At 41.6% G+C, this 24,618-nt stretch overlaps 1 protein-coding gene across 3 annotated transcripts in view; it reads left to right on the top strand.

Annotated features, from left to right (window-relative positions):
• The window catches only part of ift172 (intraflagellar transport 172), a 242,173-nt gene that overhangs the window by 36,107 nt on the left and 181,448 nt on the right, over positions 1-24,618 (top strand). For all 3 annotated transcript variants that reach the window (XM_060851638.1, XM_060851630.1, XM_060851645.1), the window contains 6 exons: positions 5,070-5,157; positions 6,658-6,872; positions 8,171-8,294; positions 8,571-8,666; positions 15,094-15,255; positions 20,309-20,362. In XM_060851638.1, coding sequence (XP_060707621.1) covers positions 5,070-5,157; positions 6,658-6,872; positions 8,171-8,294; positions 8,571-8,666; positions 15,094-15,255; positions 20,309-20,362 — 739 coding nt within the window. The remainder of the gene's footprint in view (positions 1-5,069; positions 5,158-6,657; positions 6,873-8,170; positions 8,295-8,570; positions 8,667-15,093; positions 15,256-20,308; positions 20,363-24,618) is intronic.

Raw genomic sequence — 24,618 nt, 5'->3', positions numbered from 1 at the left:
TGCACACTCACTTCTCTCTGAGTGAAGAAATGTCTCCTGCAGGCCTGCCCATGTCCTTTTGGACCGTGACCTCTGACTCTGGGCTCCCTAGGCTGCAGGAACATCCTTCCTGCATTTATCTTGTTAGTCTTGTTTGGATTTTGTAGGTTTCTATGAGATCTCTCCCCTTAGTCTTCAAAACTCCAATGAATGTAGTTCTAACCAATCTAGTCTTTATTTATACATCAGTCCTGCCTTCCCACAGAAGCAGTTTGGTGAACCTTCATTACACTCCCTCCATGGCCAGAAAATCAATTCTTAGATAAGGGACCAAATCTGCGTACAATACTCCCAGGTGTGGTCTCACAAAGCCCAGTATAATTGTAGCATGACATCCCTGTTCCTATGCTTTACTCTCAATATAAAGGCCAATATACCATTGCCTTCTTCACCACATGCTTTCTTTCAGTGACTGGTATACCAATGTAGAGGGGCACCTAGGTTTTATTGCACTACCCCCTTGCCCATTCTCTCTTCATTCAGATAATCTTACTACTTTTGCTACTAAAATGGATAACCTCACATTTACACACATTACACCACATCTGTCACGCATTTGCTCACCCAACTTATCTAAATTACGCTGAAACATTTCTGGATCCATATTGCAGTTCACTCTCCCACTTAGTATTGTAGTTTCTGCAAACTTTGAGATATCACATTTAGTTTCCTCATCCCAATCATTAGTATATATTGTGAATAGTTAGGGTCAAGCACTGATTCCTGTGGTCCCCACAAGTCACTCAAAAAAGAACCATTCATTCCTAAATCTATTTCCTGTCTGCCAAACGGTTCTCTACCATGTCAGTACACTAACTCAATCATACGTACTTTAATTTTGCATCCTAATTTCTTATGTGGTATCCTACTTAAACCTTCTGAAAGTTCTGCCTCAAATCAATCTTGCATTCAAGTTGCACTTCTAAATTGTGTGTAGTTCAGATGTTCACTACATGATGTAAATGTATACATTTTTTATGGGTGTGGTGGTAAAAGAAAAATAGTACATGCATTTATAGAGCACTTTTCATGACTGCCAGCTGCTTCAAGTGCTTTACAATGTATTTGAAATGGCTAGTATTGTTGGAGTCTCAGAAATAGCCCTGGAAACAATTGCGTAGCCAAGCTATATCTTTAAGGGAAGCGAAAAAAAACAGCTATCATCCTCTAAGGTGTTGCTGCACTATGATCCGAAGGAAAGTCTAACTTTGACACCTCCTGGCATCAGGATAGTATTAGCTGATACGTGGCCCAATGGAGAGGAACACCCAATAGCGTATACATCCAAGACTTCGGCTAATGCAAAATATGTTTCAAAAAAATGTGTCCAGGAAAAGAAGAAAGGTTTGGTAGTCATATTTGGAGTCAGATATTTCCATCAGTACTTCTACAGTATACATTTATCATAACAGACTAGTTCTACTTAAAGTGGACAAGGCAATGCCAACCATAGCTTCAGGCTGAATTCAACGGTAGGCTTAATATTAAGTGCATATAATTACAAGTTGGAACACCTAGGAGACCAAATAGCATATGTGGATGTATTGAGCTGCCTCCTGCTGGCAGATAAGACACCACAAGTGATACCATCACCGGAAGAGTCCGTAATGGTTTTAAATTTTCTGGATGCACTACCAGTCACAGCTGACAATGTTAGACTTTGGACACAGAAAGATCTGGTCCTGGTAAAGTGGAATAGTTTTGGGGTGATGGGAAAACCAAAGGGCCATCAAAACCAGAACTGAAACCTTTTTGGACCTGGAGAAACCAGAACACAGTGGAGTAATGCACATTATTATGAGGAGCAAGCATGATTGTCCTGGTTAAAGGTCACCGTCAACTACTGGCTGAACTTCATCAGTGTCATCTAGGAGTTTCCAAAATGAAGATGTTGGTGAGAAGTGATGTCTGGTGGCTGGAACTGGATGCAGACATAGCTGGTTTCATGGGGCAGTGCTCAGAGTGCCAACAAGGACAAACATTACTGCCAGCAACTCCCCCACATTTGTGGGAATAGCCAGGTAAATCCTTGACTACACGTCTTTTCACGGGCTCAATATTCTCAGTTATTGTGAATGTGCACACAGTAGCTGGACATGTATAGAGTTCATTTGTCAAACGCAGGGGCGACGATAGAAAAACTGCGAACATCCTTTGCAATACAAAGACTCAAGAAGTGTTGGCCACAGAAAATGGGCATCGTTTACTGGCAGGGAATTTGTGTATTTCCTTAAGTCCATAAGATCATAGGACATAGGCAAAGAAATTAGGCCATTCTGTCCATTGAGTCTGCTTCACCAATCAATCATGGCTGATACATTTTTTTAACCCCATTTTTCCGCTTTCTCCCTGTAACCTTTGATCCCCTTGGCAATCAAAAAGTTATGTATCTCTGTTTTAACTATACTCAATGACTGGCCTCCACAGCCTTCTGTGGCAATGAATTCCACAAATTCACCACTCTCTGGCTAATGAGGATTCTCCTTATCTTCATTCTAAAAGGTCTTCCCTTTACTCTTAGGTTTAGGTCCCTCAGGTCCTTAACTCTCCTGCCATTTGAAACATTTTCTCAACATCAACTCTGTCCAGGTTGTTTAGTATTCTGTAAGTTTCAATAAGATCTCTGTCTCATCCTTCCAAACTCCATCGGGTATGATTCCAGAGTCCTCAAACGTTCCTTATATGTTAAGCCTTTCATTCCTGGGATCATTCTCATGGAATGGTATTTGACATATAAGGACAGAGCCAAGAGTGTGGTGCTGGAGAAACACAGCAGGTCAGGTGGCATCCAAGGAGCAGGAGAATTGATGTTCTGGCATAAGCACTTCAGGAAGAGTTTATCACATCGTCCCCATGTTTGACAAATGAACTGTACACACGTCCAGCCACTGAGTGCACATCCACAAAGACTGAGAATATTGAGCCTATGAAAAGGTTCCTTGATAGCCTTTCTGATTGTTGCAAAACCCATTGGGTTCTCCCTGTCCATGAAGTGTTGAAGATACCTCAAAGTCTGAGTGGACATGGTGGATATCACTGCCTCAATACCGTTGCCATATGAAGAAGAGAATGAATTTCTTCCATGATGCTCTAGGTGCAAGAATTGATCTACTGTGTGTTATGCAATACCTGAATCCAGAGCAGAATTGGAGGAACCTGACCTTGTGCTAAAACATCCAAGATGGAGCTATAGAAGAAAGAACTTGCCTATGTCCTCTCACTCAGAAGGAGAGGTAAGTCATGATTGTAATGAGGTCAGTCAGGTGGACTTCATAGAATGAGTTCCCTGACTGGGGCTGCTAATCTTGTCCAATCAGAAAACCCTGGCTGACACAAAAACAGGAGTGTAAAGCAGAAACAAAAAGTGCCAGACATCCTATTCACTCTGACAGCTGGCTCTGAGGGTGCTGGATCAGTGTCAAGAACTCTCCACATATCAATAAAGGGTGACTTGTTAATGATACTGGCTTAGTGGAGGTATTTCACAAGCTAATTGGATTGAAGGTTTGTTCCTACAGACTCTGGGTAATTTGATGGAGAAATTTGATCTGTAGTTAAATACAGAGAATGTGCCTTGTCTGGGGCTCATTGATCCTTGGCATTCTATAGGTGCCCACAGCTGAACAACTGACAATCTGCTACTAATAACCCCAATCCATCTGCCCGTTTGGTAGATGTAAAGAAGAAATTATTAAGGTAGCTAAATCCCCAGGTCTACATGGGATCTATCCCAGAATAATGAGACAGGTAAGAGATCAAATCCTGGAGCAGAAGAAAAAAAATCAGAGTGTTCGGCATGTTGTTCACTTTGAGAAACAGACTCTGAGGAAGCTGGATCAGTTTGAAGGACTGTTCATGTGTAAATAAAGGATTACTTGGTGATGATGTACTCTACCCCTGGGCGGCACGGTGGCACAGTGGTTAGCACTGCTGCCTCACAGCGCCTGAGACCCGGGTTCAATTCCCGACTCAGGCGACAGACTGTGTGGAGTTTGCACGTTCTCCCTGTGTCTGCGTGGGTTTCCTCCGGGTGCTCCGGTTTCCTCCCACAGTCCAAAGATGTGCAGGCCAGGTGAATTGGCCATGCTAAATTGCCCGTAGTGTTAGGTAAGGGGTAAATGTAGGGGTATGGGTGGGTTGCGCTTCGGTGGGTCGGTGTGGACTTGTTGGGCCGAAGGGCCTGTTTCCACACTGTAAGTAATCTAATCTCTGTGGAGTTATTTCACAAAGTATGACAACTAACCATATAAAGAGATATTAATTCAGATAATCAAAATTGTTGTTATAAAGGTAGGTTTTAAGAAGTGTCTTGAATGTCAAAAGCAAAGTAAAATAGTGGAGAAGTGTAAACAGGGTGCACGAAAGCATGGGGTCTATGTAACTGAAGACACAGTTACCAACATCATAGATGCTGAGTAGTCCACAAATAGAGCAACTTAGGTGGAAATTATAAAGTTAGGGGAGGCAGGACTTTGGAAGGAATTCAAAATAAGCATTAGAATATTAACATTATTTCCTGGTAAAGCACCATCCTAATGTAAATCAGTGAGCATGGGTGATAGTGGAACAGTATTTGTGTCGAATTTAAGACCCAGGCAGCAGAGATTTGGATGAAATTAAGTTTAAAGAGAGAGGAATGAGAAAAACCAGCGAGGAGTGTATTGGAAGCTAACAAAGGTGTGTATGAAAGTTTCAGCAATAAATGATTTAAGATAGGACAAAGTTAGGCAATGTTCTGGAGTCAAAATTGGTGAGCTTGATGCAGGGTATGAATATGAAGTCAGAAGATCATCTCAGGTATGTATGTAACACCAAGTTTGTGTTTAATTGAAAATAATGCAAAATACACAATTGGCTGTCCTCTGACTATTGCCCAAATGTGATATAACCAAAAATGAATCCATTTGATACCTGTGCTATTACCAGTTGAGTGATTTGAATGTCATGTGTTGAATACATTTCTATCCTACATTTCTACTCATCAAGTTAATGTATGAATTATTTATCACTTTTATTTATTCTTTTCACAGCTTATCGGGCAAAGGAATTCTCTCTGGACATGCTGACGGCACGATTGTACGTTACTATTTTGATGATGAAGGGGCGGGTGACTCACAGGTACTTGTTCGTTTAAATGCATGATTAATAAGAAAATGGTGCAATCAGCTTTCAGTGGGCTTATTGTTCTGTCTATAGATACGGTCCACACAAATTCAAAAAGCTGTCAGGAAACATTCATTAAAGTGATCTAGAAACTGCACAATGCATTTCGATTTTGGGCAGGATATGACCTGCGGAGCATCTCCATCAGATACAGTACACAATCAGTTTCTATATTGATTACTACCTCCATGACCATTTACACCAAGGGCTCATTTCAGATGGGTTAGGGCCAGAAGTGCTGAATGATATTTTCCATTTCCTGAGGTCTGTATCATCACAGAGTGTCAGGTAGTATGGTGCCAGACATGTAGAATGCTAGGATGGTCTGCTTAGGTTGAGGTTGCCTGAGGGAATGATGTTGGGTCTGGGATGCTGGTGGGGTTTGGAGAATCGGGCATCCACAACATATGGTAGTCAGGTAGTAAATCAAGGGAATTGTTTAATTGTTGCTCAGGAGTTAGACTAAATTGCTAATTCTTTTACTTTTCCTGTATAACTATTACCTTTACTGAAGTGGAACTTTCCAAATTCTCTGACTTTAATTTCTACCTATAGCACATGGGTCAAGGCTCAAGAAAGCAATTGACCACAACCTCTTGAGGGCCACTGGAGGTGGCAAAAAATGCTGACCCAGCCTGCGATTTCTTCAACCCACAAGTGAATTAAAAAGAGGTTCTATCACAGGATTCCAATCTTAGGTGATTTTCCCATCAAAATCTTAAATTTCTGAAGCAGTTCCTTCAAGTCTGTTGGGTCTGAGAGTACTCCTGATCCAAATTTGCAATTCCAATGACCATTAAAATATCAGGGCGTATGTGTTCTCCTTAGTACTTGATTTTCCATTCACCTTTGTAATATTTGTAAATTTGACTACAATACACTTGATCCCTTTATCCAAGCAATTAATGTGAATTGTGGTTGAGGCCCCAACACGGTTCCTTTGACAGCTGACTTGTAATTGCTCAACATGAAAATGACCAGTTTCCCATGACGCACTCTTTTCTAGTAGTTACATTCTCTGTGCATGCTAAAATATTAAATCCAACACCATCAACGCTCAAGAAGTAATCTTTTATGCAGGCCTCATCTGATATCTTATGAAAATTAACATACAGTAGATCTACAGGTTTTCCTTTATCATCTTGCTTGTTACATCATCAAGGAGTCCTAATAAATTTGTCAAATATGATTTCCCTTTAACAAAATATGTTGGCTCTGATTACATTATACTGCTGCCGTCTAATTGATGAATTCCAGCAATATCCAAATGACAGATGTTAATCTAACGCACCCTTAGGTACATGCATTCCGTCTTACTTCTTTATTGAATAGGGCCATTAAATTCGTAGTTTTCTTGTTCATTTGGACTTTTCCAGAATCTAGGTAGAAGTTACACTAACTCATTGAATAAAATGGTACCCCAATTAAATAACAAAATGTGACTCTTTGTTTCAGGGAAAACTAGCAACACACTGTTGTCCACCTTATGCCTTAGCTTGGGCTGTAAACAGCATTGTAGCTGCAGGATGTGATAAGAAGATCATTGCCTACGGAAAGGAGGGCCATATTATCCAGCAATTCGATTATGGCCGTGATTCTACAGAAAAGGAGTTCACAGTTGCTGCCACCAGCCCTAGTGGACAGTCGATAGTCATCGGCAGCTATGACAGGTAAAATGATAAGGAAAGTAAACAAATCAATAGGATTTATTTTCCATTTTGTTGTTTTAAGTAAGATTTGTGCCAATAAAGGATTTAAGTAAAATCCTTGCTCTTGAAGTTATATACAATGTCTTGATGTTTGGCTCAATGCTCTCCCTACCTTTTGAATTCTGGAAGATTGGGGGGTGGGGGTGGATACTAAATGATGTGCATCCCAATTTAAATTTCCCACGTAGGTTGGTGAAATTAAGACCATGATGTGTTGCTTTTATTCTAATTTCAGTGGTTATCTCGCATTTTCCTTCATTTCTCCTTTTCGGAGAACAATGAATCTGGTTCCTGATCCAGTAGGTGTTCTTTGTAGGGGACATAGGCATTGAAATTCAACCAAAGGCAAAGCATCATAGCCACATTGACTTGATTTCTTTCTAATATTCTTGCATCTACATTTACATGTCATTCATTGAACAATGATCAGAGGCTCAGCTGATGCTTTTCTCCAACACCTCTAGTAGGTTTCCACAGGGTGCTCTGGTTTCCTCTCACAGTCCAAAGATGTGCCGGTTAAGTGGATTGGCCGTGCTAAATTGCACCATTGTGTCCAGAGAGTGTGTTAGCCATAGTAAATGCATGTTCATGGAGTTAGTTTGGGTAGGTGGTACACTCTTTGGAAAGTTGGTCTCTTTCTGCAAAGTAGGGATTCTGTCATTTTAACTTTCAGTAAAATATGCTGACATTAAATTGACATGGACAAGTCTGACATAGGTATGATTTACAAATTTGGAGCATTATGTTTGAATTGATCTAAGTTCATAATGTTAGACTTGTAGTCTTTTATTCAAGCTGGTTTTCCCACTTCAAAATGTAAGTAGTAATTGAGAAGACATTTCCTTCAATCATTAAATATTACCAGAAATTTCTCATTCTACAGAGCAGTGGTTCAGCAATAACAAGTGAACACTTTGCTACATCGTTTAACTAAAAGGTGTTTTAAGTATTTTCTGTAGCAGAACTTAATGAATGATGTCAAATATCCAGGATTTTATGGACAATATGGCATTCAGTATTCTCTTTATACTTTTGCAATTTGCTCAAAAGGGACAATATTATAAATAACTTGCATTGGTTAAAAAAAATCCAAAAAAATTAGCCTTACAAATGAGAGTATGCTCACGGCAAACAATAGACCCAAACATGCAAAATTAAAGCATCTAGGATGAATCTAGAAAATGATACAGCAAAATATACTTGAGTATTTTTCTTGTTATGGTGAATGTCAATGGCCTAATCCAGATGGGTTTTTGCAGGCTGAGAGTACTAAACTGGAGTCCTCGTAGAAATGCATGGGATGAGTCAAGACCAAAGGAGATCCCAAATCTTTACACTATTACTGCCTTAGCTTGGAAAAAAGATGGTTCCAGACTATGCGCGGTTAGTATTCAAAATTAAATCTATTTCATCAAAAACATTTATGAACTTTTTAAATAAAAATTTTGACAAATCCATCTTTGTACCTGAAACTTAAATGTAATGACTTGATGAGTAACTGCTGATAGTTGATATTTTACTTCTACTATGGGCTTTATTTATGGTGGGACATACTTCAGTTTAGTAGCAAAAATGAATATGCGTCTTTAATACAGTTAGCATCTGTCTTATAATTATTGAAGAGGAAAATCCTGCATGCCCTGTGTGTTTAAATTTCAGGGCACTCTTTGTGGAGGCGTGGAACAATTTGATTGCTGTCTGCGTAGATCAATTTACAAGAACAAATTTGAAATGACATATGTTGGCCTCAGCCAGGTAGGTAACCAAGATGTATTTTCATTTCACTATTCGTGGTGCACTGCATAGTGTACATTTTTGGAATTTGTCTTTATGAATGAATAACAAAAATATTACATTACTGATATATTCAAGGCAAAATTTATGTTTTTACAAGATTTAATAAGCCAAGCTTGCAAGGGGTAGACTATTCTTGAAACATTTTGATTTTTATGTAGATTTTGTCAGTGTTCAGTCTAATAGTTAGCACTGTTTCAATAAGTTGAACACAAAAATCTAAGTAAATATTGTAATACAGTACAAAGAAGTGCTGCACAGTCGGAGACTTTGTCTTTCAGATGCAATGTTCAACAGAGGCTCTGTCTTCCTTCTGAGGGATCTTAGGCATTATTTTGAAGAATAATAGAAGCGGTCTCCCTGGTGTCCTAAACAAAACTTATTCCTTAATCAGTATCACAAGGAAAGATTATCGGGTCCAAATCACATTGATATTTGTGGGAGCTTGCTGGGTATAGATTGACTGTGCATTTTCTTTTGTTTCTGTCCTTCCTTCCTTCTATAGTGATTGTAACAAGGTCAGCCAGGTGAACCTCATAGAATGTGAGTTCCCTGTTCCTGGCTGACAGATAAAAATAGGAGGGTTGGTAGCGTGGTCAAGTAGTCTAAGGTGTTGGATTTAGTCTGTAATCTCTCAGGAGGCGTGGATTTGATTTTCACCAGTGCCACATGTGTTGAATCGCAGGGTGGGTGAGTTCTGTACCGAACATCAAAAACAGGAGTGTCAGACATTCTGTTGCTCTGAGGGAGCTGGATCTTTGTCAAGGACTTTCCATGTGTAAAATAAAGGGTGACTTGGTAATGGAATACCGGCCTCTGTGGAGTTATTTCTGTTGCACTGAGAGTGAAGTGAAGAAATTTGCTCGCAACAGTTGCCTTTGAGTTGGACTAATATTCCATGCATGATGCTGTTCTTTGGCAAACTTGATTCATTCGACCTTGCTGCCGAAGACTGGGCCCTGTATGTGGAAAGAATGTGTTTTTTTAGGGACAAATTCTTTTGGGGCAGATGAAAAGCAATGAGCAATTCTCCTGGCAGCTTGTGAACCCACAGCTTTCTGGTTATAAGGAACCTTACTTTCCCTGAGAGAACAGATACTAATACTTTTCAAGAATTGATAGATTTAGTTAAGGAATATTATGATCTGAGGCTCCACTAATTCTGAGACACTATTGCTTTTACTTGGCAATTTGAGGGCCAGGTGAATCTGTATTGGGATTTTTGATGAGGTTCAGGTGACTGGCAGAGGCATGTGATTTTGGTATAACTCTTAATGAGATGCTGAGGTTTGATATGTAGGATTAATGATGTAATCATGCAAAAGTATTTACCAGCTGAAGCCCAACTAGATTTCAAATAGGCACTAAAATCGGCTTTATCATTGGAAAATGCGGCAAGTGGAGCATATGTGTTGCAGAATATTCCAGTGAAGTTGGACAGCCTCACCAATCTGACTGAGCTTGAGAAACACCACTTGAGTGAAGACAATTGCATGGTCTCACTCAGGACATATCCTGAACAGAGGCACTCCATATAAGCTCACAACAAAACCCCAAAACAAAGTCTTAGTCACACTGTTAAAATTTTCTTGAGGATTTGAGCCGGTCAGCCATTGTAGTTGCTGCCAGTATGTGGACTCAAGACAGCAAAGCAATCTGACTAGACTTAAATTGAATCATAGAGCTCGTAGGTGGGTATCCAGGAGAGTGCACACCCTGGAAAGTCCATCTATATGTGTTTTAGAACAGTTAAATTGCTTAGCAACTCCCGAATCAGAACCAATCAAAATAGATATTTGGGTAAATGGTTACCCAGTTCTACTGGAGGTTGAGATAGGCCATTTTAATGGTCACAGAACCAGTCTTTAACAAAATTCACTTGGGACTCCAACCCTAAGTTTGTGCAAGATGTTGGCTCGACTGAGGCTCTAAATGGTGAGCCTTTATAGATTAAAGATATAACTTTGGTCCTGGTCTCTTATGAGAAGCAGTTGGTTCAGTTACTACTGATTGTCATAAAAGACAATCTTGATGGTGCAAAATTGATTGAGAACAATTCATCTAGAACGGCTTGATATTTTTCAATTAGAAAATTGCTGCCTGAGTGAAATCCCAATTAAGTACCTGGAAGCTTTTTCAGGAATGTCTGGGAACTATAAAAGGAGCCAAGGCCATTTTGCGTTTTGACCAGGAAGCAACTCCACAGTTCTCTAAGGCCCACTCAATGCCTTGGTGGGGATATTAAATAAATGGTAAACCAGTTTATGCATCTATAAAAATACCTAATCCTTTGCATAAAGGATTTATATACAAAGCTGGCAGGAGGGCTGTCCTTCACAAAACTAGAATTGAGCCATGCGTACTTGCAGTAGCGATTAGATGAGGATTCCCGAAGTATGCTACAATTAATACCCATTGGGGTTTGTACCAATATAGGGGACAGCCATTTGGCGTATCATCATAGAATCATAAAAATGTACAGCTAGTCCCACCTGCCAGCACCTGGCCCATATCCCTCCAAACCCTTCCTATTCATATACCCATCCAGTTGCCTTTTAAATGTTGCAATTGAACCAGCCTCCACTACTTTCTCTGGCAGTTCATTCCATACACATGCCACCCTCTGAGTGAAAAAGTTGCCTCTTAGGTTTCTTTTATATCTTTCCCCTCTCACCCTAAATCTATACCAGCTTGTGCAAATTTTCAGTGGATGATAGAGAACATTTTACAAAGTCTACCCCAAGTCACCATTTATATAGATGACATGCTAATAATAGGGAAGACCAATAACAATTAGCTAGAGAACTTGGACATAGTCCTTAGACATTTCTGCCTTGCAGGAGTATGCCTAAGAAGGAAAGAATATATTTTTCAGTACCCTAAGTGACCTACTTGAGTGACAGTTTAAAAGAATGGTTTACGCCAGTTGGAGGATAAAGTGAGGGTAATCAAAGGTTCCCCAGTTCCCATGTCTATACTGGAGCTTAGGGCTTTCCTTGGTTGGTCAATTACTTTGGAAAATTCATACATAAAATGGCGTCCATCCTGACACCTTTGCATCAACTCCTCAAAAAGAGTCAGCCTTGGAAATGGTCATGTAGTGGGTGAAAAGTGAGGTCTGCAGATGCTGGAGATCAGAGCTGAAAATGTGTTGCTGGTTAAAGCGCAGCAGGTCATGCAGCATCCAAGGAACAGGAAATTCGACGTTTTGGGCATAAGCCCTTCATCAGGATTCCTGAAACGTCGAATTTCCTGTTCCTTGGATGCTGCATGACCTGCTGCGCTTTAACCAGCAACACGTTTTCAGCAAATGGTCATGTAGCCAAACCATAGATTTTAGGGAAGTAAAGAAACAGTTATTATCCTCTAAGGTGTTGGAATGCTATGATCCCAAGAGTGGTCTGGTATTGACACGTGATGCCTCCCCATTTGGCATCGGGAATTGTATTAACTCATAGATGGCCCAATGGCGAGGAATGCCAATAGTGTATACATCCAAGACTTTGGCTAACGCAAAACGTAAATGCATCTAGATAGATAAGAATCATTTGGTGGTCATATTTGGAGTCAGGAAGTTTCACCAATATCCTTATGGATGTAAATTTGTAACAACAACAGCCCAAAAACCCCTGCTAGTCTATTTAAAGAGGACAAGGCAGTGCTACCCATAGCTTCAGGCTGAATTCAGCAGTGGGCTCTAAAACTAAGTGCGTATAATTATAAGTTAGAAAACCACCTGCGAGGCCAAGTAGCAAATATGAATACATTGAGCACTTCTTGCTGGCAGATGCATCACCACTGGAAGAACTTGTAATGGTTTAAAATTTTCTGGGCACACTTTCAGGAATAGCTGATAACATCAGACTTTGGAAGCAGAAAGATCTGGTCCTGGCAAAACTGAAACAACTAATGGTGATGGGGGACACCAAAGTACTATCACAACCAGAATTGAAACCTTTTTTGGACCTGTAGAGACCAGATCACAGTAGAAGATGGTATGTTATAATGGGGAGGAAGAATGATTGTACAGAACAAATGCTGCTGCCAGATACTGGTTGAACTCCACCAGTGTCATTCAGAGGTTTCCAAAATGAAGATGTTGGCGAGAAGTTATGCCTGATTGCCCCACCAATGTAGCTCTCTCTGCATCTGATGCTGGCAATGTCCAGAGTGCCAACAAAGACAAAACTTACGACCAGCAGCATCCCCACATTTGTGGGGATGGCCTGGTAAACCTTGGATTTGCTTGCACATTGACTTGAGCTCCTTTCATGAGCTCAATGTTCATGGTCATTGTGGATGCCAACTCAAAGTGACTGGAAACGCAGAGAGTTAATTCGTCAAGCATAGAACGACAGTAGAAAAACTGCACATATCTTTTGCAGTACACAGACTCCCAGAAGTGTTGGTCACAGATAATGGGCTAGTTTTTACTAGGAGAGAATTTGAGTATTTCCTAAAGTCGAGTGGCATTCGACATATAAGGACAACTCCGTACCATCCAACATTGAATGGTTTGGCAGAAAGAGCAGTTCAAACTTTGAAGCCAGAGTTAAAGAAACAGCCTACAACTTTAATAGCCACCAAACTGTCCTGGTTCTTGTTTGATTATAGGGTCACCCCTCATGCAACTATAGGAATAGCTCCAGCAGAATTGCTAACAGGAAGAAGACTTTTCACCACGTTGAATCTCATCTTCCCTGACTTGGGAGGGAAGGTGAAACAGCATCAGGAATACTAATGCCTGACAGAAGACTCCATTAATTGAGAGAGACCGTTTATTTCAGGGGATGAAGTTTTGTTTTGGAACCATGGGAATGGCCCTGCCTGGCTATGGGGCATGGTCATTGTGAGGTCAGGTTCAGTAATGTAACAAGTTCTGAAAGGTACAATAGTCCTGAACAAACACATGAACCATATGAAAGCTGAAAACTTGCAAATGAGGGAGGAGCAAAACTGGCCTAAATCCTCAGAACAGTTAGAATGGCTGGTGGAACCTGTGGGTTTGCCTTCTCCATCAAGCATTGAAGGTGCCTCAGAATCTGAGATGGACACAACAGATGTCGCTGCTTTGATGCCTTTGCCGCCTGAAGAATAAAATTATTTTCTTTGAAGACATTCTGGGCACAAGCAGCGAGCTATTGTGCGTTATATGTTGCCCACATTCAAGGCAGAGTCAGAAGTATCTGGCCTGGTGTTACAACACCCCTGGAGGATCTACAAGAAAGGGAACTGATCGATGACCTCGGACTCAGAGGGAGAATGATATAGTAACAAGGTCAGCCAGATGGTCCTCGTAGAATATGAGTTCCCTGATTGGGGCTGTTAATCTGATCCAATCAGGGACCCCTGGCTGTGAGTAGTATCAGACATTCAATTACTCTGAGAGCTGGTTCTGACTGAGCTGGATCAGTATCAAGGGCTTTACACATGTAAATAAAGGGTGACTTGGTGACAGGATATCAGCCTCTGTGGAGTTATATCACCTCTCATTTCTTCTCTTTTCTTTCACCCTCCCTCTTATGATTTAGTAAGTCATTTGAGTATTGGAGTTAGGAAGCTCAGATGATGTCTGACCAGCTGTGCTTTTTCAGTGCCACACGTTTTGACTCAAAAGGAATTAAAAAGTCATATTGAGGTTGTATAATCCATTGGTGAGACCTCTTCTGGAATACTATGTCCAGTTCTGGTCACCCACTTAGAGCAAGGATATTATTAGGCTGACGAGGGTTCCGAAGAAATTTACCAGGATGTTCCTGGATGTGGAAGGTTTGAGTTATAAAGAAAGGCTGGTAGGTTGACTTTTTTTCACTGGAGTGTAGGAGGTGAAGAGGTGACCTTATTGAGGTTTATAAAATAATGAGGGGTGTAAGTAGAGTTAATGGTAATTGTCTTTTCCCTAGGATGGGGAATTTCAAGACTAGGGGGCATACTTTTAAAGTGAGAGATGAGGGGCAAATCTTTTACACAGAGGGTGGTTCGTTTGTGGAATGAGCTTCGTGAGGAAGTGGTAGATGTGGGTTACATTTAAAAGACATTTGCATAAGTACACGAGTAGGAAAGGTTTGGAGGAATACAGACCAGGAGCAGGCAGGTGAGGCTAGTTTAGTTCGGGATTATGTTCAAAATGGACTGGTTGGAATGAAGGTTCTGTTTCCATAATGTAAGACTCTATGACTATATTGCATCCTAAAGTATCACCTTACATGGTGCAGACAAAAGGTCTTACAATAATGACTTTTAAGTGATTTAATGTCCTTATAAATTGTATAAAGTGAATTACATCTTGTTTCTTTGATGTGAAAATACTATTCATTTGAAATAATTCATAAGTTAACCAAATAAAAGAAAGTAGGAATAGACTTTGTTTTATTTCTTTTCCAATTAGGTTATAGTAAGGAACTTATCGACTGGTACCAGAGTTGTGTTGAAGTCTCACTATGGGTATGAAATTGATGAAGTAAAGATCATGGGAAAAGATCGCTATCTGGTGGCTCATAGCACTGACACACTACTTCTAGGAGACTTGGCAACCAACAAGCTGAGTGAGGTAATGTGTGTTTAAACATCAGCTTTGGGAGGAATATTTGGCAACTCCTTTTTACAGCTTGAAAGCATATATTCCATTTCTTTCAATCTGCATTAGTCACCTATTATTGTTCTCGTACACATGAAGAATAAACTGGGATTGAGGTCATGTACTTTTCTTCTCTTCAGGGTGATTAGGTTCATAGCTGAGAGATCTGCTCTATGTTTATTTAAGCTCCAGTACCTATCTGAAACCTGCATGGCATATGGGGTTGCACATGGAATGTGCCTGAGCATGTTGATGGCCCAGGATAAATGGCTAATTCTCAAATGTGAAAATGTGTTGCTCAAAAAGCACAGCAGGTCAGGCAGCATCTAAGGAGCAGGAGAATCGACGTTTTGGGCATGAGCCCTTCTTCAGGAATGAGGAAAGTGCGTCCAGAAGGCTAAGATAAAAGGTAGGGAGGAGGGATATGTGGGAAGGGCGTTGGATAAGCGATAGGTGGAAGGAGGTCAAGGTGAGGGTGATAGGCCGGATTTAGCGTGGGGCGGAGTGGTCAGGAAGAAGATTGCAGGTTAGGAAGGCGGTGCTGAGTTCGAGAGAGTTGACTGAGACAAGGTGGGGGGAGGGGAAATGAGAAAACTGGAGAAATCTGAGTTCATTCCTTGTGGTTGGAGGGTTCCTAGGCGGAAGATGAGGTGCTCTTCCTCTAGCCATCGTGTTGCTATGGTCTGGCGATGGAGGAGTCCAAAGACCTGCATGTCCTTGGTGGAGTGGGAAGGGGACTGGAAGTGTTGAGCCACGGGGTGGTTGGGGTTGGTTGGTCCAGGTGTCCCAGAGGTGTTCTCTGAAACGTTCCTCAAGGAGGTGGCCTGTCTCCCCAATATCGAGGAGGCCACATCGGGTGCAGCGGATGCAATAAAAGATGTGTGTGGAGGTGCAGGTGAATTTGTGGCGGATATGGAAGGATCCCTTAGGGCCTCGGAGGGAAGTAAGGGGGGAGGTGTGGGCGCAAGTTTTGCATTTCTTGCGGTTGCAGGGGAAGGTGCCGGGAGTGGAGGTTGGATTGGTGGGGGGTGTGGACCTGACGAGGGAGTCACGGAGGGAGTGGTCTTTTCGGAATGCTGATAGGGGAGGGAAATATATCTCTGGTGGTGGGGTCCGTTTGGAGGTGGCGGAAATGGCGAAGGATGATATGATGTATATGGAGGTTGGTGGGGTGGTAGGTGAGGACCAGTGGGGTTCTGTCCTGGTGGCGATCGGAGGGTCAGGGCTCAAGGGCGGAGAAGCGAAAGTGGAGGAGATGTGATGGAGGGCATCGTCAATCACGTCTGGGGGGAAATTGCGGTCTTTGAAGAAGGAGGCCATGGACTACACCTCCTCCCACCCTGCCCCCTGTAAAAACGCCATCCCATATTCCCAATTCCTTCATCTCTGCCGCATCTGCTCCCAGGAGGACCAGTTACAATACCGTACACACCACCGCATCTCCTCCACTTTCCGCTCCTCTGCCCTTGAGCCCCGCCCTTCCAATCACCACCAAGTCAGAACCCCACTGGTCCTCACCTACCACCCCACTAACCTCCATATACATCGTATCATCCGTCGTTATTTCCGCCACCTCCAAACGGACCCCACCACCAGAGATATATTTCCCTCCCCTCCCCTATCAGCGTTCCGAAAAGACCACTCCCTCCGTTACTCCCTCGTCAGGTCCACACCCCCCACCAACCCAACCTCCACTCCCGGCACCTTCCCCTGCAACCGCATGAAATGCAAAACTTGCGCCCACACCTCCTCCCTTACTTCCCTCCAAGGCCCTAAGGGATCCTTCCATATCCGCCACAAATTCACCTGCACCTCCACACGCCATTTACTGCATCCGCTGCACCCAATGTGGTCTCCTCTACAATTGGGGGGACAGGCTGCCTATTTGCGGAATGTTTCAGAGAACACCTCTGGGATACCCGGACCAACCAAGCCAACCACCCTGTGGCTCAACACTTCAACTCCCTCTCCCACTCCACCAAGAATATGCAGGTCCTTGGACTCCTCCATCGCCAGACCATAGCAACACAACGGCTGGAGGAAGAGCGTCTCATCCTCCGCCTAGGAACCCTCCAACCACAAGGAATGAACTCAGATTTCTCCAGTTTCCTCATTTCCCCTCCCCCCACCTTGTCTCAGTCAAATCCCTCGAACTCAGCACCGCCTTCCTAACCTGCAATCTTCTTCCTCACCTCTCCGCCCCACCCTAAATCCGGTCTATCACCCTTGCCTTGACCTCCTTCCACCTATCGCATTTCCAATGCCCCTCCCCCAGGTCCCTCCTCCCTACCTTTTATCTTCGCCTGCTGGACACACTTTCCTCATTCCTGAAGAAGGGCTCATGCCCAAAACGTCGATTCTCCTGCTCCTTGGATGCTGCCTGACCACCTGCGTTTTTCTAGCAACACATTTTCAGCTCTGATCTCCAGCATCTGCAGTCCTCACTTTCTCCTCTAATTCTCAGATGTATTAGTGAAGTGCACTTCTGTGACTTGTGATTCATTAGAGAAGGTCTTCTCTGTCTCATTTTATTTTAGAGACATACAGATAGACAGTATGGAAACAGACCTTTTAGTCCAACTCGTCCATGCCAACCAAATATCCTGAATAAATGTAGTCCCATTTGCCAGCATTTGGCCCATATCCCTCTAAATCCTTCTTATTCATATACCCATCCCGATGCCTTTTAAATGTTGTAATTGTACCAGCCTCTAGCACTTTGTCTGGCAGCTCATTCCATACATGCCCCATCACTGCATGAAAAAGTTGTCCCTTAGGTCTCTTTTAAATCTTTCCCCTCTTACATTAAACCAATTCCCTCGATATTTGGACTCTCCCACCCCTGGGAAAAGATGTTGGCTATTTACCCTATTCATACCTCTCATGATTTTATAAACCTCTGTAAGATTACCCCTCAGCCTTTGATGCTCAGGAGCCACAGACTATTCAGCCTCTCTAACAACCTGGCAACATCCTTGTAAATCTTTTCTGAACCCTTTCAAGTTTCACAACATCATTCCTAAAGCAGGGAGACCAGAATTGATGCAGTTTTCCAAAAGTGGCCAAACCAATGCCCTGTACAACCGCAACATGACATCCCGACTCCTATGCTCAGTGCACTGGCCAGTAAAGGCAAGTATATCAAGCGCCTTTCTCACTATTCTACCTACGTGCGACTCCACTTTCAAGGAACTGTGAGCCTGCATTCCGAGGTCCCCAGGGCCTTACCATTAAGTGTATAAGCCCTGCCCTGATTTGCCTTTCATTTGTCTTCCACATTTTCAACCCTATTCTTGACCATCTCAATGCTTGGTTGCAGTCCTATAGGAACCAGCAGCCCTTTGTTAATCATCTATGTAAGGCTAGATGGTGCTACCAGGATATTTAACAATAGCTGACTCTCTTCTCTGAAATAGAGGTTGGTAACTCTGGCTGATTTCAACTGTCTTATTTACACTAATGTAACAAAAATAAAATTAAAGTATGATTTTATTATTAGAAAAAGAAATAAGATGCTTTTCATGTTTATGATGAGATAGCTAAGTGACATACGAATGGATTATATCTCAAAGTAGTAGGAATTGATTAATTTCTGTGTATTTTTTACATGACTAGGTGTGTAATTTTAGCTGAAAGGAAGCTGACCTAACTTTAGAGATTTCTGTGTGCATTTTGGCAATCAACACGAGAATAGCATTGAACAGTGAAATAATAAAAATATGCATTTATTTTTTTGGTTTTGCAATTATGTGATCCAATATCAGCATATGAATGATTGCTGGATATAAAATTCCTCTACGCTTTGTCAAATAAGGCATTTACTATGTTTAATTTTACTTTAAATTGGAATTTCATAGCTGTTCACTATTTGCATGCAAATGACTGAGTTCAGTCAAGGCAATGGGAGTCTCAGTAGTGAGTTCATATTAACAACTTGGGACGTCCTTAGCTTAATTCTAAGCCCATTCAGCAACAAATTATTTTTAGTCCACCTTCAAGATCTGTCAAGCAATCAGAGCTGACAGCTGTTCTGTCTCAGCTGCACTGCGAGGACTGCTCCCTGTACCCTTGCAACTAGGTGGATAGCTTGGGCTGTAAGGCACATACCAGCCTGGGAGAGGTCGTTGGTCAGGGAAAAAGGAGATTGAGGCAGAAATTTGTTGGCACAGATGGGCAAAGGCTTGCCATGGTGGAGGCTGTTAATACAGGGTGGCCTCCGGTTAATTGGGGTGGCGTGATGGCTCACTGGTTAATGGATGTTAGGGACTTGGGTTCAATTCCACCCTCAGGTGACTACATGGAGTTTGCATGTTCTGCCCGTGTTTGCTTGGGTTTCCTCTGGCTGCTCCGGTTTCCACCATCCCTGAAGATGTACAGTGTAGGTAGATTGGCTATGCTAAATTGGCCACAGTGTCCAGGGATGTGTAGGCTATACAGATTGGTCATAGGAAATACAAGGTCATAGGGATAGGGCAGATATGGGAGTAGGTCTGCGTGGTATGCTCTTTGGAGGGTTGATGTGGAGTGTATGGGCCAAATGGTCTGCTTCCATGCGATTAATGCTTGGTGGCCTCTCCAGTGGCTCATTTGGGAAGACCGCCATCAAACCCATTGTGAGGACATCTTGCAAAGTGGAGGACTGTTTGCAAGTGGCAAATGCCAATGGCAATGGAAAGAGGCCCTTAACTGGGCACTTAATTTTGCTTAGTAGATGTGTGGATGGAATGGCTGTCTTCCACTTTCTGAACTGCTAATGAAATACCAAGGTGCCTGCAGGTGATAGGTATTCCAATCCCTAATCTTACATTCCCTCATTGATTACAGGACCACAACTCCCCAGCCTGTTCTTAGAAAGCTGATAAATCCAGCCACGATATTGCATGTGGTGATTCCAAGATGTGATTTTGTTTAATTTCTGTCATTTATCATACCTGCAACCTGTAAATCCTGTCATTGGAATCTATTTGTTAATTATTTGTGAATCTCATTTCTAGAGAAAATGTTTATAACTTTTAATTTGTTTTAGGTTGCCTGGCAGGGATCTGGTGGAAATGAAAAACTTTACTTTGATAATGAAAATGTAAGTTTTGCTTCACTTTAAAATGGTGTCAAGTGGTAAAAATATAATCTTCTTTACATATATGAAACATGATGCTTGTTATTCTTGTTAAATCATAATGAGAAAAGGTTTCTCCAAAGGTTGAGTTGAAACACTCATTTTCCACTAGAAGGTATCTGGTGTATATTTTAGAATGGAAGAAAAGTTGGATTCTAAGCAAAAATATGCTGCTGATTGCATTTTTGTGACATTCAGATTTTGAACAAGAATGAAGTTGTCCTCACCAGCAAGGATTTTATACCAAATTTTGCTGAAGTTGAATTTTAATTCTTTAGTCATGGCTTAATTCACAACCTGTAACCAATGCAAAATAACTGGCTGCAGTAGCAGAAATCTGGATAATTTAAGTTTCTTTTATTACCTGTTTAGCACAACAGTTTAACTTTTTTTTTTCTGATTACTTGTTGATTTTACTTGGTTTTTCTTTTTCCTTTTTTAACTATTCCTCATTACTGCTGTAATTTAAGTAACTTAGAATACATATGTAGTATAAATGCTCATTCTTTGTAGTACTAAACCATATCTGACAATAAATTCCTCACCTGTCAAGCCGTATAGATTTATCTGTAATTTGTCTTATCCTGCACTACCTTAACAGTTCATGTTAGTTTGGCGTCATCTAGATACTTTGAGATGAAGCCTCCAGTACTGTCTTCCAGATGGTTTGCAGAAATGTTAAAGAATTAAATTTCAGCACCAAGCCCTGTGAAACAAGAATCATCCAATCCAGAATACTTCCCATTCACTCAAATGCTCTGACTTTTGTCCTCCAGTTCTAATTAATTCTACTTCAGCATACAACTCCCAGTGCCAGGCCTCCAAATTTTCTCCAATACTTTTGCTGAGTTACGTTATTATAACCTCTCCCAAAATCCAATTATTGCATCTATACTCTCACTCTTGTTTACATCTTTTGTTATTTTATTGTGGCTGGTATGTCAGTGGGAGATGATGTCAGTAGGATTAAAGGTAGTCATAGAAAAGTCAAAAGGGACCAGAAATGAAGGTTCTGAATTCGGCCCAGGTTGACTTTGACATAATAAAACAAAATCTAGCCAAATGGGACGGAGTAGCTACATGTAGAAAAGTAGACAAGTGAAAGTAGACAAGTCACCTGGGCCGGATGGGATTTATCCAAGGATTCTCTGGGAAGCTAGGGAGGAGAAAGCAGAGCCTTTGGCTTTGATATTTGAGTCGTCATTGTCTACGGGTTTAATACCTGAGGACTGGAGGATTGCACGTGTTGTGCCCTTGATCAAGAAGGGCAGCAGAGATGATCCAGGTAATTATAGACCAGTGAGCCTTACTTCTATTGTAGGAAAGGTTTTGGAAAGGATTATAAGATATAAGATTTATAATTATCTAGCAAGCAACAATTTGATTTCAGATAGTCAAAATGGTTTCATCAAGGGCACGTCATGACTCACAAAACTCGTTGAGTTTTTTGAGAAGGTGACCAAGCATGTAGATGAGGATAGGGTAGTTGACATGGTATACTTGGATTTCAGTAAAGCCTTTGATAAGGTTTCAAATGGTAGGCTGTTGGAGAAAATGCAGAGGCATGGAATTGAGGGTGGTTTGGCAGTTTGGATTAGAAACTGGCTTTCTGAAAGAAGGTAGCGATTGGTGGTTGATGGAAAATATTCAATCTGGAGTCCAGTTACTAGCAGTGTTTCACAAGGATCTGTTTTTGGGACCACTGCTGTTTGCCATTTTTATGACTTAGGCATAGGTGGATGGATTAGTAAATTTGCAGACGACACTAAAGTAGGTGAAGTAGTGGACAGTTTGGAAGAATGTTACAGTTTGCAGGGGGATTTGGATAAACTGCAAAATTGGACAAATGGAGTTCAATGCAGCTAAATGTGAGGTGATGCACTTTGGGAAGAATAACAGAATGGCAGAGTACTTGGTCAATGGAAAGATTCTTGGCAGTGTGGATGTGCAGAGTCCATGTACATAGATCCCTGAAAGTTGCCACCCAGATGGATAGTGCTGTTAAGAAAGCATACGGTGTGTTCGGTTTCATTGATAGAGGGATTGAGTTCCAGAACCACAATATCATGCTGCAACTATACAAAATGCTAGTGCGGCCACACATGGAATATTGTGTACAGTTCTGGTCGCACCATTCCAAAAAGGATGTGGAAGCATTGGAAAAGGTGCAGAGGAGATTTACCAGGATGTCGCCTGGTCTGGAGGGAAGGTCTTATGAGGAAAGGCCAAGAGACTTAGGTCTTTTCTCATTGGAAAGAAGGCGGCTAAGGGGGGATTTGATTGAGGCATACAAGATGATCAGAGGATTAGATAGGGTAGACAGGAAAGACTTTTTCCTAGGATGATGATGTCAACTTTTACAAGAGGGCAAAACCACAAATTGAGGGGTGATAGAGTTAAGACTGATGCCAGAGGAAAGTTCGTTACAAAGAGAGTGGTAAGAATGTGGAATGCCCTACCTGCTAAGGTAGTCAACTCAGCCGCATTAGGGAGATTTAAGCAATCCTTAGATAAGCTCATGGATGATTTTGGGATAGTGTAGGGGGACGAGCTGAGAAAAGTCCACAGGTCGGCGCAATGTCGAGGGCCGAAGGGCTGTTCGGCGCTGTATTGTTCTATGTTCTAAAAGTCTATATCAGAGCAGTAGGAGTCTTTCATTAGGGAAATAGTGAGGTTAGAGGAGCATCTTATTCCCAAAAAAGTGAACAAATACAGAGAACCCTAGATATTAAGGAATATGCAGGATTGGAAAAGGCAACAAAGGGAAATGTATAGTAGATACTGACACCTCAAAATACCAGAAGCCATCGACACATATAGAAAGTTCAGGGGATTTTTTTTAAAAAAGTATAAAGTAATTCAAAGATAGGGCTTTAAAAAAAACACTGGGAGATAAAATAAAAGGAAATCCAAAGGCATATTATAAGTTTATTTGGGGCAAGACAATGACCATTGAAGGAGTGGAATCCATTAGAGATCAAAGTGGCAAATTGTGTGTGGAGCTGGAAGATGTAGATGAGTACAGTCAACTGTATTCGCTATAGAAAAAGACGAAGTACAGATGGAAATCAGAGAGGGGGCTTGTGATATACTCAAACAAAATTACAATTGAGATAGATGAGATATTAGAAGTTTTAGGAGTTTTAAATTTGGAAAAGATCCCTGATCCAAATTAAATTTATCTCTGGCTGGTTTGGGAGGAAATTGTAATGGTCCTGACATTAATTTTAAATTCCTTTCTGGCCAGAGAAGACTTGCCAGAGGGTGAAGGAACAACTAATGCGGTACCATTACTCAAGAAGGCTGGTAAGGATGAACCAGGCTAGTAAGTGTAAAAGTCCTGAGGACATAATTATCTCCACTTGGAGCAAGAGAGGTTAATCAAGAGTGCTCAGCTTGGCTTTGTGAGGGGGTTCATGTCTGACATATTTCATCAAGGAGATGACTCGATGTGTAGTTGATGTATCTACATGGAATTCAGTCAGTTCTTTGAGAAAGCCTCACATGGGAGACTAGGCAAGAAGGTAAGAGCCCATGGGGTCCAGGTAAATTTTGATAAATTGGATCTAGTATTGGTTTCGTGGGAGGAGGATGAGGATGACGGTTGAAGGTTATTTTTTATGACTGGAAGCTTGTGTCTAGTGACATACCACAGAGTTTGGTGCTGGGTTCTTTGCTAATTGTAGTGTACATTAATGATCTAACCATGAATGTAGTTGGTATGATCAGTAAGTTCGTGGATGGCACAAAAATTGATTGTGTGGTAAATCACAAGCAGAAAAGTCTTAGACTAGAAAACGATGTAGTGAGCTGGTCAGAGAGGCTGAACAATGGTAAATAGAATTTAACTCTGAAATGTGTGAGATGTTGCATTTTGGGAGTACTAGCAAAGCGAGAAAATGCACAATGAATGGTGTGACTCCAGGAAGTATAGGTGATTAGAGGAATGTACATGCACATAAATCTTTGAAGGCAACAAGACTGGTGAATAAGTTGGCTAAGAAGGAACTGTTATTTCTATAAGTTGAGGTATGTAATACAAGAGCCAGTCGACTATGATGTTAGTTTGGCATTAGGCTGTAGTACTGTGTGCAGTTCTGGTCACCATGCTATCAGAAGGATGTGATTATTCTACGGAGGTTGCAGAGGAAATTCACTATGAATGGGCTGGAGTATTTCATCAATGTGGAGAAACCAGATAGGCAGGGGTTATTGACCAC

The sequence above is a fragment of the Hemiscyllium ocellatum genome, chromosome 3, assembly GCF_020745735.1.
Source record: "Hemiscyllium ocellatum isolate sHemOce1 chromosome 3, sHemOce1.pat.X.cur, whole genome shotgun sequence".
NCBI lineage: Eukaryota > Metazoa > Chordata > Chondrichthyes > Orectolobiformes > Hemiscylliidae > Hemiscyllium > Hemiscyllium ocellatum.
Note: the sequence above shows the minus strand (reverse complement) of the source record. Positions and strands in the feature narration are given on the sequence as shown.